At 43.9% G+C, this 16,495-nt stretch overlaps 1 protein-coding gene across 15 annotated transcripts in view; it reads left to right on the forward strand.

Moving 5' to 3' along the window:
* The window catches only part of ptprub (protein tyrosine phosphatase receptor type Ub), a 201,774-nt gene extending 193,207 nt beyond the window's left edge, over positions 1-8,567 (forward strand). For all 15 annotated transcript variants that reach the window (XM_031575606.2, XM_031575612.2, XM_031575609.2 and 12 more), the window contains 3 exons: positions 93-250; positions 5,071-5,206; positions 5,334-8,567. In XM_031575606.2, coding sequence (XP_031431466.1) covers positions 93-250; positions 5,071-5,206; positions 5,334-5,396 — 357 coding nt within the window. In that variant the 3' untranslated portion in view covers positions 5,397-8,567. The remainder of the gene's footprint in view (positions 1-92; positions 251-5,070; positions 5,207-5,333) is intronic.
* Positions 8,568-16,495: the final 7,928 nt, after the last annotated feature.

Genomic DNA, 16,495 nt, shown 5'->3' on the forward strand with positions numbered 1-16,495 from the left:
CACACACCCATACATGCACCTTAAAACCTCAGATAATCAAACAGAAATGTTGGCCTCTGTTCCCCTCTTCTTCCTCAATTCTCTGAGTGCAGCTGCAGGAAGGCCAGCTGGTGGTGTGCCAGTTCCAGTTCCTGCGCTGGTCTGCGTACCGAGACGTCCCCGACTCCAAGAAGTCCTTCCTCAACCTGCTGGCACATGTGCACAAGTGGCAGAGGGAGTGTGGAGACGGGCGCACTGTCGTCCACTGCCTGTGAGTGTTAAGAGGACACACACATGCACACATAGACACTCAGAGACATCAATGTTGTCCACTGCCTGTGAGTGATCAGAAGACACACATGCACACATACACTCTCAGAGACATCACATTCATGAGAAACTCATATCTGAGAGCGACTTAACGCATAATCAAAGCACTTTACAATTAATAAATATGTATTTATGTGCAAATAAACTGATAGACTGAAGGCAGGTAACCCACTGATCGGGAATCTTTAGGGGTTCTGTGTTTTGCCCAAAGACACTTAGACATCGAGGATGGAGACACTGCTTGCAAATGTCTCAGTGCAGATCAGCCAAACTTCGAGCTCCAGGAGTCAGGCACTTTTGTGGTTAAGACATGCTCAGATACTAATCTTTGCAACTTTAAACAGTGGTTTCAAAGGTACATTTATTTGTTTGAATTATGCACAACATAAGGTAAGTAGTATGCATGTCGTATTTGTATTTTTCTGTATAGATCCCTATACTGTAGTTTTGGCTTGTGCTGGAATATGGGCAAAAACACAAACCACAGTGACAAACTGTTTTAGTCACTTGAGGTGATTATCCAAGGACTCGGGTATGCTATAAGCATATGCCCTTCATCACTCCATTCATATGAATAAATAAATGGTCGTCTAACATTGATGACCTTGTCATTAAAGTATCAAAAGGTATCTAGAGGAGGACTCATAGCCTTGCACCAGGCATATGCAGAGAGGGGCTGTTAACACCCTTTCTCATCCTAACACAAAGCCTTTCACAAGGGAATGTCTATTGAATTAGAGAATAAGAATTATTTTCAAGAAATATAAACTTAAACTACATACCGACTTATGCAAACACTCTATCACCACTCAAAGCATTCTACTGGATGAATAAACTCACACTAGCACACACAGCAAACTAAGAGAAATACTCTGGCTGAAGATAAATGACTGGCCATGTAACACTACCTATTGCACAGAGAAATGCAAGGTTTGTTTGTCGTTTATGAACATGTGATGTATCACTACTCGTCATAACCCCATTAGCAAGTATGTTACGCTAAAAACGAAAATCTCCTAGTACGTTAGAAATGTAAACTTCCTCATCCAGTTCCTATTCAGATACGTCTCATTATCTTTGGGATTTGAAAGCTTGGTAAGAAAAAATACTCCAGTTCTCCCCATATTTCCATTAAAACGCACTCAAGTTGACCCTGGCAGGACTTGCCTCAAAATAAAGGAATTGTACTTGGACCTGGCTGGTGTTTTGTTTACAAAAATGTTACAAAACGTTCCCCCGCGTGGTATATCCCCTCCCTTGGAGCCACAGGTAATGACAAAGTCTTTAGCATGTGAATAGAGCAACTAATATCAGGCCGGGGTTTTCAGGCACACACGCAGATTGCAGGTCAGGTGCAACAAAAGAGTTTATTCACAGTAGGCTAGTTAGCCAGATCTACACAGTAGCAAACACTGCTAGGTTAGCAAAGTTCATAGCCTAACAGTCTCACTTAACAACGGTACATTCCACAGTAGAATGGTTAGTCCAACAGAAGGTAATCCATAAGAGGTAATCCACAAGAGAAAGTATGATCCACAAGAAAGAAGTATTCCCTTCGGCGTAGATGCACAACACTAGTGATAGTCAATGGATGTCGCGGCTAGCTTATGCTAAGCTAACCCGCGATAACATTCGCATTACACCAACGGGGTCAAGGCCCACAAACAAAGTCTTCCTGAGAGAAGAAGGAACAGAGTGAAGAGGGAAGGGCACCCAGTGCTTAAGTAGGAAGTGGTGATCACCGCAGGTGTAGCCCAGTGTAGAAGAAAAGGTTAGTGCTATGTGCTCTAGGATGAGTGTCGCTCTCTAGAGGACTGGCGACCGTGCGCGGATGTGACAACTAATGAAGGCGTGAGTGTTTACACTGTCCTGTGACTGAGAGCTGTGCGTACCTGATCATTTCACTAATTTTAGGTTACTTTGCAAGCAGTCATTTCATTTGTCAGTATTAATCGGAAAGAAAAGCTTTTAAGGATTATGACAATGCTATTATTGTGTTGGTGTGATGATGTAGTGCAAAGGTTGGATTCAAGATTCCAGAAATGTCATTTTTTCTCTGTTTTCGTCAACAATGCCATGGGGTTAATCGTAGAGGCATGGAAGGGATGTGCCGTGTTCTCATGGAAATGGAAATCAAAGCAAAAGTATGAAGTTTCCAGTATCAGCCAAACCCCATATGTCAAAGTAGTGGTCAGGGATCAATCCCCCGATCAATAAAGCATCAGCATGTAACATCCCCCCCACACTCCATCACACACACACACACACACACACACACACACACACACACACACACACACACACACACACACACACACACACACACACACAGCTAATCAGAGACAAACTTCCAGAAACTCTGCTCAATCAGCCTGGAGTGGTGTCCTTAGTCCTCGGGGACAGTTTGCCTTCGCAGAGCGTGCTGTGCTTACTTGCTTCAAGTCGCTGTCGGGAAGCGAGCATTTAATGACACTGACGGTTTGACAGTACCACCTCCTTACGCTTGCCAGAGGGGGGTAAGAAAAATGGCTGCTGTTCGGTCAAATTTCATCTCCCATCTGTCACCATCTGCTGCTGATTGGCGGGGTTCTCTTTGGTCCTGATCAAAACAGCACTTTCTCTTTGTTAGAAAACGTTTGTCTGCCATGGCTCACGTTCCCAGAGATTTGTCACTGAATTTGTTTTGCGGTCGGTTGTGGCAGTTGGTGTGTTGTGCATTTTGACCCAGTGACTCCCTGAGCTCAAAACTTAAGGGTTTGACTTTTCTGTCAAACATCATCCGACGTGTAGAGTCGCGCAAGATCAACTTGGTTTCTGACAGGGGACAGTCCTGCCCTGATTTGGTACAAACTCAGGCTGATGGCTCTTGACTGGGGTTAAACTAACACCTGTCACCACCACCACCACCACCACCACCACCTCCACCTCCACCTCCACTCTCGCCCCCTCCCCCTACTTAATCAAAACCTCACGGTGAACTTTCTGGCTCTGTGTGCTACAAGCAGTTTGCCTCTGACTGTCCAACAGTGCAATCAGCAGCCTCGTGTCTGAGGAGACCAGAGCAGGGCTTGGGGTCTTGATGGTCACTTAATCATAAGCCTATTCAGTGCTCAGCGAGCCCAGAGACCACTGAGGAAAAATGACAGGCAATCAATCAGGGCTCCAGTCAAGTCCGACCTCCCCGTGTGCACGGACATCCTGGCCTGACAGAGTTCAACGTGTCCGGGCTGAGGGATCTGGAGCTGTAAGATTTGGAGTGGATAACCTCACAGAAGCATTTTGCCATTCTTGTCAGTTAATAAGCCCCAAGATGCATTTGTGCATGTAGGTGCAAAAGCCTCTTTTTTTTTTTTTTTTAAACAGTGTGGGTTGGTTTAATTGCATCCCATTTTAGCAGGTAGTATTGGGGCGCATGCTGCATTGCGGCAGATAATTCCCATTCAAAGTGCACTCCGGTCCAGCAGTAGAATTTGCTTGTGTTGTTGATGGCGGTCCTGTCAGGGCTGCGTTGACAGGGGTCTCTTGTAGCCACACACCTGCAAGCTTGGCATGGCCTCAGCCTCCGCCACAGCTGCCCGTTTCTCAACCAGAGCACGTCTCTTTCTGCCGCTTCGCCTCGCATTCTCTCTCTCTCACCCACCCCCTCTCTCTCTCTGTGTGTCTCTCTCTGTCTGTCTCTCTCCTACCCACTCCTCACTGTGTCTGTCCTCTTTCTCTCTCACTTTGTTCCTGGCCTCTCTTACCCTCAATCTCTTTCTCCTTCTCTGTCTCTCTCTCCTCACTCTCTCTTTACTGTACTCTCTCTCTTTCTTTCTCTCTCCCTCTCTCTCTCTCTTCCTTTCTCTCTATTTCTCGCTCTTTCTCTTTATTTCTCTCTCTCTCTCTCTCTGTCCTCTTTGGCACATTCCACAACCACATCACTCTGAGCTGTCACTGTGTGTTACCCACAACAACCAAGGGAAAAGATTATGGAGATGAAATCAATTATGCTTTAATGCAGAATGCACACCCCTCCACTCTCTCTCTCTCTCCCCCTTTCCCTCTCCCTCTCCCTCTCTCTCTATTTCTCTCTTCTCTCTCCCTCTCTCTCCCACTCCCTCTCTCTCTATCTGTGTCTCTATCTCTACTCTAAAATCCTGGGCTGCCAAAGCGGTGACTGCGATTGATTATCTTAATATTGCCTCCATCGGATGCTAGGCGATGCTTCACGCATCCCAACCCATCTCTCTAGGGGATATAAACCACAGGTCGTTATGCGTGTGTTTGCTGACATTTAACTTCGCTTATTATGGGGTATAGCTGATGTTGTCCTCTTGAGATGGGTTATGTGTGTGTGTGTGTGTGTGCGTGTGTCTGTGTGTGTGTGTGTGTGTGTGTGTGTGTGTGTGTGTGTGTGTGTGTGTGTGTGTGTGTGTGTGTGTGTGTGTGTGTGTGTGTGTGTGCGTGTGTGTGTGTGTGTGTTTAATATCCGGTAGATGTACCTGTACTTGTCCCCCAGGCCTCCTCTATGGCTTTGTGATGCTGTGTGTCATGCCACACACAGAAATGTGGGTTAGGATGTTGTTGTGTGTCATGCCGCACACAGAAATGTGGGTTAGGATGTTGTTGTGTGTCATGCCGCACACAGAAATGTGGGTTAGGATGTTGTTGTGTGTCATGCCACACACATAAATGTGGGTTATGATGTTGTCGTGTGTCGTGCCGCACACAGATGTGTGTTTCTAGGCTTACAGTGGCCTCTGTGTTTGTGTCTCCACACAGGAATGGCGGAGGGCGCTGTGGTACCTTCTGCGCCTCAACCATCCTGCTGGAGATGATCCAGTACCAGAACATGGTAGACGTGTTCTACGCCGTCAAGACGCTGCGCAACGCCAAGCCCAACATGGTGGAATCTCTGGTAGGTTTAAGGTCATTGTACAGTGAGAGGGCAGAAGGGGGGTGGGGGGTTCTTACTGAGTTATCATGCGCTGAATATCCTCATCTGACTGACGAACGCCTTTTTTGTCGTTGACTGTGTGTTGCAGGACCAGTACCGGTTCTGCTATGACCTGGTGCTGGAGTACCTGGACTGCATGGAGGTGAGATAGCAGCCAGGGCGATTGCACGTGCAGTGGATGGGGACTGCTCTCTCTGACCCCCAGCCCCACCCCAACCCCCCATCCGTATACTGCCACTCTGCTTGGTTCACCGGGTCTACCTGCTACCAAGAACACAGACAGAAGAGAAGTCCAATGAATTATCAATGATGACCGAATCAAAAAAAAAAAAAAAAAAACAGAAAAGGCAGAGTTTTTCACCTTCCTGACCTTTAAAAAAAGGCTTTCTTTTTGTTTAGTTTTCTTGCTGCGGTTTCTGAGTCCCCGGATCAGCCCACCCTCGCTCCCCAAGTCTTTAGTGTTTCTGTTCTGCTCTGTGTGTCCAGTGTTGTTGGTGTTGAGGTACCGGGTGCAGGTGTGTGTCTCTGCGGCACACACACTCATCCTGAGGCTTTAGGCTTAAACATGGTGAAGACGAGTGTGACCAGAATCAGCACACCTCCGCTAAACACACCACTCGCATTTCCATGCTGGAAGTGTTTCATTTTTCTACCTGGTGAGGAGGTAAATACACCATCATGTGAAAACGTTTAGTCTGGACTCACACTTGATATACCAGCGGCAGTTTTCTCCATGGTTTAAGAAGCCTGTACCATGTCTCAAAACTCAGCCTTACTCTATGTTATTCAAGATACAACGGAGCTATCTGGGAGAGAAAACATATTACAAATAAACAAACACACACACACACACACACGCACACACACACACACACACACACACACACACACACAACTCAAGTAAACGTACATGGTCACTCTCAGACGTGCAAACGCAGGTTCGAATTGCCTGCATCAAAGGCATTGGCTAATTTACCAACAGCCTGCCAGACATTTGGCTCCTGTCAAGCAGACCTACTCCTGCAACATCCTCGCATTTGTGCGAAGCAGAGAATCTTCATATCGAACCATGCGTTGTGTGTTTGAGTTCTTCTTTTGTTTTGATTTCACGTGACACTATTTGTGGTACAGTCTTTAATACCGACTAACTTGGAGGAGCCCAGGTACCGCTGCTGTGATGGAGGGCTTGCTAGTCACTATGTGCCAGCCTCACAGACGTCTTGGAGACAGGCCACGGGCCACGGGCCATGGTATCGCCTTGGCTTCTGAAGCCTGCGCCAGTCTGCTCTCTTCTCCTCCCTAAGTGTGCTGTACATAGATATAGCATCTGCAGATTATCTTGTCTCGGAAAGTGCTATCCCATCTCTTGTGTGCGAGATGTGTAAAGACTGCCTACAGTTTGCTCCTCACCGGCATGCCAGTGTTTACGTTGTGCAAGTGTATTACTCTATGACCCCTGTATGTGCTGATGCAATGGTCCTTGAAGAGAGACTTTGAGGAGCTTTACAGTGTTTATTTGTTAATTCGAAATTATACAGTAACTAAAGGGGTACTGGAAATAAAGGAAGTAGTAAAAAAAAAGAAAAAACGCTAAAGGATTTTGCCAATTTGTAACTATTTATCATTGAACTGAACTTGTGTTGTTGAGTGGATGCTTCATTTTGTATCTTATTTTTGGTTTGTTTTTTGTAATTTGTTTTTTTTTAATGGTGGATCAAAGAGTAAATGTGATATCAGATAAATGTTCGTGCTCAAGACCAATTTCATGGGTCAGGTACTCTTATCCATCCTTTTGCCATTTCCATGACAAATTTAAGTCACCCCTGATACTGTCCTCTGTGGCACTACTCTTTACAGGGTGACATTAATGACATGCAATTTCTCCTATTTGCCCCATATGACAGATGACATGACATCAAGAGAGAGTCAGCTAGTAGTCTGAAGTCTAACAAAAAGCCAGTGGGAGTTTGTGAGACTAATGGCCCATTCTCCAACTCTAGCTGTGTTAGACTCTCTTACCTCCCACAGTGACATAACAGCCAGTAGACAGAAAGTTTCCCACAAACTTTCCTACTTGCAGCCATAGAAATTATGCAGAAATTATGCGGAATTTCTGCAACATGTCAGTAGAAGTTGCCAGGGAAAATCCTGTAACGTCAACAGATATGTGTATCCAAAGCAGGGCTTAAACTGCAGCTGAAGTAGGTTCAGATAGTCTGCACTTAACATGGTGTTTAAAACTTTAAGTTTTATATCTTCAGTCTCTCGTGACTGCCATAGGCTGACTATGTCAGAAGGATTTACCAGAACTTAAGTGGCAGAGAGAAGCGGCTCACTGCATCTACCAGACTGAAATGAGAGTGTGTTTTTAAGAGGTCCAGCTGAAGGATAGTGGCACTGAGTCTTACTGTGGCACTGACTGAGATCCCATCAGTGCAGGGGAATGGACCAGTCAGCTCAAGGTTTTTATCTACACACAGTACCCCCCCCTTTCCCTCAGAGCCTCTCAAAGCAGTGAGAAAGTGCCTGGACACTCGCATTGAGGTTTGTGTGTGTACATATAGATGTATATTTATGTTATGTGAATACTCTGTGAATAGTCATGAAAACAAAAAAGAAAAGTATTTAGGTTTTTGTTTTGGCCAGCGATAACCACAACTGAGATAACCGCGATAGCTGAATGTACTGTATGTGAGCATCCATCTGGTTAAGATGTCAGATCGCCGAGACCATTCATCTCTTCAGCTGACTGGTTGGTTGCTTGGTAACTGAGAAGCATTCCAAAGCACCCCCCAGCCCACCCCATCCCCCCCAAGAGAAACTATACATCTCTCGCTATGCCAGTATGAAAAATTCCAAATATAATACGCTCTCCTACTGCTGATGAATTTAGCCTTTATCATTCCAAAGACATGCTTTGTGTTCGGATTTTTCATGTTTTTCTTTTATTGTAGGTCTGTAACATTGATAATATCCAACTGTATTTTAACATAACTAGGACAGTATGAGCTCAAAACAAATGTTGCCATTTCAAAATAGACATCATCGCACACTCGCGTTCCTGCAGTTGCTGTCTGAATGGGCCACACGATGTTCTTTGGTTTTTTTGTTGTACGATTCTTTCTTGGTTTTCTGTTTTTCCTAAGTGTTTCTGTAAGATACTGATCAAACTGAAAACAACTACAGTGTTTTTGACCATGTATTAGTAGGAATAGGGATGGGAGAGTTTTATCTGATCAAAGACATTGCCAACCACAGGGTTGGAGGCATTTTTGTCCTTGAAATTATGATTAAACTGTGAATAAAACATGTTCTGAGATCAGTGAAGGCCATGCAGTTCTTGGTGTCATTCGCTATTTTTCCTTATATATTCTATATGTTGTATTGCTTTGCGTAATTTAAACATTTCAGTTCCAAGGCTGTGATCTTTTTTTCTGCGCTTCATAATTGCTATAAAACAAACATAACAATACACACACTGATCAAGCCAGGACTAGTTAAGGGGCATTCGAGTGTGAAATGTGCATCTCTTTAGATACCCTCAGTGACCCTCCATGCTTTCATTGACCTGCTGCTTCGCTCCCACCTGATGATTAGGTGTCACGTCTGACAGCACAATTAAGTCACAGTAGGGGATTTCTGGGCGAATTTAGAACCATTTAGAATCACTTTAAGGTGTGTCATTCTGCCCTCAGGAGGACGAGAGTGAATCTATTCACAGAATATAAGCCTGTAGCAGTGAACACAAATGTACACACAAACATACACACGTGCACACACCACACACACAAAGATACAGTACATGCACACACTCACACACACACAGAAGTGCATGCATGTCTTTGTTGTTTACCAGATCACACATTTACTCCCTCCAGTTTTACCTAGTACCAAATCACACTGGACAGACTTCACCGTTATCAGACTTAAGTATCTTTTATTTGATTCCGTGTCTTAACTACTGTTCCCAACCCCAACCAGCCTTATTAGTGTCCTTGTGTCCTTATCAGCGGCAGAGGCTGAGATAACCTGCAGAGGCATATTGAGGAATATTAGTGCATTTAGCTTGAAGGTTCAGCAGCGATCACACTGGAAATAACATAAGTTGCAGCTGAAAAACGCAAGACTTAGTGCCAGCTGTGGGTGTATGACAGGCAAGACTTTTGGCTGATAGATACTTAATTAACCTTCACCATCAATAATCTCACCATCACCACCACACACCCCCTGCCCCCCCCCCCCCCCCCCACTCATTTACTCTACCCTTTCACAATCTTACCCTTCATATCAAATCTGACATACCAGTTGACGCAATGTCACTAACGCATAACGCCATTTTAATGCCGAAAGTAATCTGATCTTGTCTCAACAAATGGGTGGCTCCTGACATACTGCAGGTTTATTACATGCTTATGTCAGATGTATGAGGGCTATGCGCACTGACCTCTCAGAGAAACAAACCTATTGCACCAGTGCAGCTGGCTGAATGTGTGATGTTGCTCTAAAAAGATATATTTTAGTCTTGCTTACTTCTGCAGACTCCCCCTCTCTTTAGCAACCTACTCCTCTCTCCTCTCCTCTCCGCCCTCTCCTCGCGCCTCCCTATCTGTATGCTCTCTGCTCTCCTGCACTCTAACCACCACCCACTCCCCATGCATTAGCCATTCCCTGTCTTCTCATCTTCTCTAATTCTCTCCCATCGCCCTGTCTCTTCCCTCCCGCATCGCCACTCTCTACGATAGGCTTTCTTCTCCCTCACTCCACCTCTCCTTTCCTTCCTCAGCTCACTATTTCCTCCTGATGTAAGGCTACACCAGACCACAGACTGCTCTCGCTCTCAAACACACTTTTTCTGCCCCCCCCCTCTCTCTCTCTCTCTCTTTCTCCATCTTTCCCTTTCCTTTTATCCCCCTGCTCTATCTTCTTACATGTTCCTCCTTTTCTCTGTCTTCTTTTCTCTCTAATTTTTCTTTCCCACTCTCTCTTTCTGTTTGACGTCCTCCTCCTCTCTCTCTCTTTCTCTCTCTCTCTCGCTCTCTCTCTCTCACTCTCTCTCACACTCTTTTGTCAGAGTGTGCAGTTGCTCATTCAGCTGTTGTGAATAATTCAGGAGACCTGTAAAGTGAGCCTGTGTTTAAGCCCAGAGACACGGCACTTTAATTAGGGGACCCCTCTGCAGGGTTAATCACAACCAATAGCCCTCAAGCTGTCTTCAGTGCCATGGGACTGGAACGGTATAGTTTACAGAAAGAAAAACTGTTTTTGTTTACAAAACGAGTGTGTGTGTGTGTGTGTGTGTGTGTGTGTGTGTGTGTGTGTGTGTGTGTGTGTGTGTGTGTGTGTGTGAAAGAGAGAGAGAGAGAGAGAGAGAGAGAGAGAGAGAGAGAGAGAGCTGCAAGGGGAAGCCAGAGCTGCAGTATATTTGGCTTTAATGGGAATGGCCTATTAAAAACTGTATGTGCTTCACTAGCTGTAGGCACAAAATCCTTCTTAGGACATATCTTCTATATCTTCTGTCCTTTTTTTAATTAAACCACCGTGGCTGGTTGGGGCTCCGTGCAATTTCTTTTCAGATTGTGCCAACAATGAGACTACATTAATGCATGTGAAGTGTGTAGTTTGATAGGAGTGGAACAAGGACTATGCATATTAAAGGTGAAAAATAATATTTTTAAACCTCTCTGGTTTTATCAGGGATTAATTTAAAAGAAATTGTGTGGTACGTGATGTGATCAGCTATCAACCTCATTCCCAACAAACTCCTTAGCTGAATTCGAAGCACAAATTAATTTTCCTTTTCCATTTGATATTCTAAAATACTTGTATTCCCTCTATATTCCTTGCCTCTGTGCTCTGCTGCTTTTGGTGCAGCCAACTGACTTTATGTGTAGTGTATGAGTGAGCTGGACAGTGTGACTGGACTAGCGGAGACAGAGAGAGAGAGAGAGGGGGGGGGGGGGGGGGGGGGAGAGACAGAGGGAGAAAGAGAGGGACAGAGAGAAACCCTGAGAGAGGTGGTGGTGATTATCTGCTTTTTAGACACACTATTTAGAATCACTGTAAGGTGTGTCATTCTGCCCTCAGGAGGGCGAAAGTGAATCTATTCACAGAATATAAGCCTTTAGCAGTGAACACACACACACACACACAGACTCACTGACATGCACATACACTGGTGCACACACTCACACACACAGACAAATGCATGCACATACAAACACACACACACACAAATGCGCGCGCACACACACACACACACACACACTCACACACGCAGACACAGAAACAGGCCAAGCGTATAATCATATGGCATCAGCCTGTTATCGGTTGTGGACTGCTGCTCCGTTTCGTGTGGGTACACAGTGGAAGTGGAGCAGAGAGCATCTGAGCCAGATGTCCAGAGCCCCCCCACGGCATCTCTAGCTGGCCAGACACACCCTAATCCCCTCCACTGCTCCACTCCGCTCCGCTCTCGTCTGGATGGATCTGATCAGACGTGCCGCTCCGGTTCCTCTCACCTCCACCCCACACTCTCACCTCCACCACACACTCTCACCTAAGCCCCCCTGCAATCACTCATCAGAGCAGAGAGCTCAAATCTGCAGACCATGGTTTTCATCCCCTCCGTTCATCCCCTCCTCCTTTCTCTCTCTCTCTCTCTCTCTCTCTCTCTCTCTCTCTCTCTTTTCCCTTTCTCTCTCTCTCTTACTTTCTAACTTTTCCTTTCCTGTAACTTCACGTACTGTACTTATCACAGCCATGTTTTCTCTTTAGTAATCACTGGGATCACAGTCTAGAACTGATGTTGCAAGATGAAACAATGGCCTATTCTGAAGGGCCTACCAATCAGGGATCAGAGGTGGCTAAGTGCAATAACGTTGAACTGAAGCCTTTGTTTGAAATGTAGTTACTTGCCACTAGTAGCACCAGTGATGCACTCCGGTCGCTCAACTCAAGAGCAGAATGATGATAATAGCAACTTATGGGTTTCATTCCCATAATGCAATGAACATATCCTGATAAATACTATACTGATATCTTACCTGTAATGCATTTGGGATAGGAGTGTCTGCCACATTATTAACTGTAAAGGGTATCATAGATATTACAGATGTGCTATGAATAATTAGAAAACGCATAGATATTACAGATGTGCTATGAATAATTAGAAAACGCATAGATATTACAGATGGGCTATGAATAATTGGTCCTTGGGGGTTGGGCTACAGGCCAATCACCTGTTCCCAGAAAAACTAAAATGATTACTTAAAATGCAACTATCCAGAAGTTGCGGCCTTGTGCGCCTAATGGCGTGGAGAGAACTAAAAAATATATATATGAATACATATCACAGATAAACATTGAGCCTCTATCTGATTTTCTTCTGGAATTACGTAGCAGGATAACTGTTACATCTAAAGTATAAAATATGTCATTTATTCATTGTTAGGGTGCAACACTTATTTTACCTCATTGAATATTTTACATTTAAACACCAAATATTTCACTTAACTTCATGTGAACTTGGTGTGAGATGAACCACCGGTTGAACTTACCCCCAAGGCTCTGGCTCATTTTGCCCCACCGCCGTCATTTTGGGAAAAGTGCTTAATCTAGCTAGTCTATCTTAGTTTGGCTCATCTTACCCCACTCTCATCTTACCCTCACCCCATTTACCACTGTGTCTGGTAAATGGACACAGTGGGGGCTTTGCTGTGTGCTGTTGTTGTTAAAGACAATTATCACAGAAGAAGGCACAGATTGTGTGTTGTTAGTCAAAGGAGGATGTGTAATGTGTATTTATCCCAGTATTATCTAGTTTTACTCTACTGCCACACTACGCAACTCGACTGGGCCTGTGCTTCCAAATCAGGGAAATAGGGGAGCCAGCATAGCCAACCCTGCATGTGTCAGGTTGTAGAGGGCTAAAAAGTAAACATTTCTTTTTTAGACTAACTAAATCCTTTTGTAGGAAGCCAAAGTGTGTTGAGATATTGTGTGATAAAGAAACAGTCACCTGAGAACTAAAGAGGTATCTTTGCCTCTCTACTCCCCTCTAAGTTGTACTTTGCTGAGGCTTGAAGTTGGGCCCCTGAAGGACGCCGCTGTTTCCAAGGCCCCTGCTTATCTCTAGGCAACATATGGAGGTTTCTGTAGCCTGAACTCAAGTGACAATTCTGTGGGAGTACCATAGATGTGAGCCATGACTCATGCATAACAAAACGGCATTTCTCTCAAAACTTTCTAAAATACAATTTATGGCTACTTTCGGTTTTTGATTTTATAAGTTCTTCATGGGTGAAAGCAATATGTTGACGGCCACGTAAAGAGCCTGTAACTGCCTGAAATTCTTCCTCACTGACCCAAAAGGGTGGAAAAGAGGGAAATGCATGAACCTGGACTCGGTTAAGCTCTGTGCTCAACTTGAGCTACTATCAGACTTCCCGACCGCTACTATCAGTCTTATGTATTTCCTCTGGGTCCTGCTCTACGGATTCTGTTTACAGATGTGTGTAAAGTCTACTTCGCTGTCAAACTTAAAGTATTAATCGAACTTTCTCTGGGTACCATTTTATTTTTCTGTTTGCAGATGCCTCACCATCTGACTTCCTATTGGCACTATTCTCTGGTCTGACATTTGTAATGGAACATTCACAGACTCACCATTTATGGCCAGGGAAATGACCACCATTACCTCAGTCCAGAAGCTCTGCATAGCTGGCGTTTTCTGAGAAATAATGAGATGCTGGCTCTGCCTGGGGTATCGACAGTAGACGCACGACTGAACCGCCTTACTGTCCTCTGAATCAAGGTCATTAGATTTGATATTAGATTGTCACTGGTAAGGTATTCTTTATTTTGACATCCATTTTGATCCATCATGCTGTGTGCAACTGGCAATAAATTCATTTACCAAAATGCAATTTGCAATCTTCCAAGAACTCGAGACAGATCACTCTCCTTGCATCTATACACAGTCCCCACAAGCATTCTATTGTATGCTTTCTCCCAGAACTTTAATGTCAGGGCCTTACTCAATTGAAACGATTTCATATTATTTATCAAATAATTCAAATTATAAGATGGAGACAGCTGACATTTTGAGAATTGAATCTGTCTTTGGCTAAACTTACTGTCTTTAGTCTCTACTATGCAGTGCAAAAACATGGATAAACAAAGATATCTTGCCTTCTGCCTCTGTACCAACAACAATTACAAACTTCAATATTTAAGTTTATGTATTTAGCATACAACTTTAGGTTTAAAGTGCTGTACTTTTTGTGGCTTGAGTGGGTACCATCTGCAGTGAAACTTAACTATGAAACTATAGTTGTGTAGACTAAGCACTTCCTGTTAGACAAAGTTTAGAATCACCTTGTTTAGTATGCAGCATGAATGCTAAGTCTCTGCATTCATTTACATATCTATGCATTTTAAGACCACCCAGTGGTGTTAATAAGGGATAACTGCAAAAAAAATGTAATACATGCATAATGTGGTGTACTCAGCAGTGTATGAATAGTTGCAAAACGCCAAAGGCAAAGCCTCATGAAGTGCATTCTTTGAAGTCCTAAAGTTGTGAAAGTTGATATTGTAAAATTGTGGATTAATCTTTGATGAAGCATAATGGCACTGCATATTTCCATTTGTTTAATTTGTTCATAAACAGATATCGACTGTCCTCACCATTCAAAGCACGAGCACAGGTGTTCATTATGGGCACCTCCTGTGTGTGCTGAACAACAACACTCTGTTTCTCCGTCTCTCTCCCAACTGTGAAGTGACAACCATCTGATTGTTTCTATGCACACACGAGCTACCCTGCTCTGTGTTTCTACATCTCTTTCCCTCTCTGGTTCTCTCTACCTTTCTTTCTCTAAATCAAATTCAAGTAAGCTTGGTTGGAAATGTAAACACACTTTCTACACATTCATAATTCCAAAATACTCAAGTCATCTTTACTGACTTCCTTCCCTTCTCTCTGGCCCAGGGGAGGTGTCTGAGGATGAGGCATTGGCATTATAGAGGATGGGGCATTGCCATTATAGAGGATGGGACATTGTCTGTATAGAGGATAAAACGAATAGAAAACCCCAATGAATAGAAAGCTTCTCAAACTAAATTTACATTTAGTCATTTAGCAAATTTAGTTTGAGAAGCTTTCTATTCATTGGGGTTTTCTAAATGCTTAATCACAAGAAGGTATAAAATGAGAAATGAAAGTTGTGTGTTACATCTAAGTATTACAATGTAGCTATTGCTATCACATTTGTTCCAGTGCATTATTTCAGACTATCAATCTATCTAAATTGCATGCTTTTTCTTTTGAATGTCAGAAACGTTGTCCTGGTGTTATGTGGTTTTAAAATGCTCTAAAAGAGAACTTTTCAAACCAAAATGGCACCCATGGTTTCTCCTACATGTACAAGGTAGTTTTGTTTTTGCATCATTATTCCTGCCACATGGAACACATGGACTTGCCTGTACATACATCCATCTTGTTAGATCACATGCCTTGTGTACATCAGCTGTAGCTCAGCACGGGGGCAAGGCACTTACGGCACCAAGGCCACAGGCCGGATTCCCAGAGAGCCCACACATAAGAATAAAACGCATCATTACTATGTCATGCTTTGCCTACAGATGCACATTCTCCTCACTCGCTTTTACATATGCCGCGCATAGGCTGGAGGATCTGTTTGATAAATGCAAAAGCTACTGAAGTGATCAAATCCAGTACTTGCACAGGGCTTCTTCCGTAAAAATAAGCCTTAAACAAAAATGACAGGTGATTCAGAACCCACAACACAGCAGAACACAGCAGAACACAACACAACACAACACAGCACAGCACAGCACAACACAACACAGCACTGACCACACCAGTACAAAATCTCAGCAGGGTCATCAGACACTCTTTGTCATCCGCAAATCCTCATGACAACTGAGAGGAGAGGAGAAGAGGAGAGGAGAGGAGAGGAGAGGAGAGGAGAGGAGAAGAGAAGAGAAGAGAAGAGAAGAGAAGAGAAGAGAAGAGAAGAGAAGAGAAGAGAAGAGAAGATAGGAGAAGAGATGATGAGATGAGAGGAGAGGAAGGACTCCATACCTCTCTGTCTTTGCTAAGGCTCTCTCTCAAACCACAGTCAACTGTGGAAAGATATATTGCATAGCTGCACCATTAAAGCCAGGTTTAGAAAAAAAATTACTGTGATACTTTTGAAATACTTTGCAATATTTTTGTTTTACCTC

The sequence above is a fragment of the Clupea harengus genome, chromosome 11, assembly GCF_900700415.2.
Source record: "Clupea harengus chromosome 11, Ch_v2.0.2, whole genome shotgun sequence".
Lineage (NCBI taxonomy): Eukaryota > Metazoa > Chordata > Actinopteri > Clupeiformes > Clupeidae > Clupea > Clupea harengus.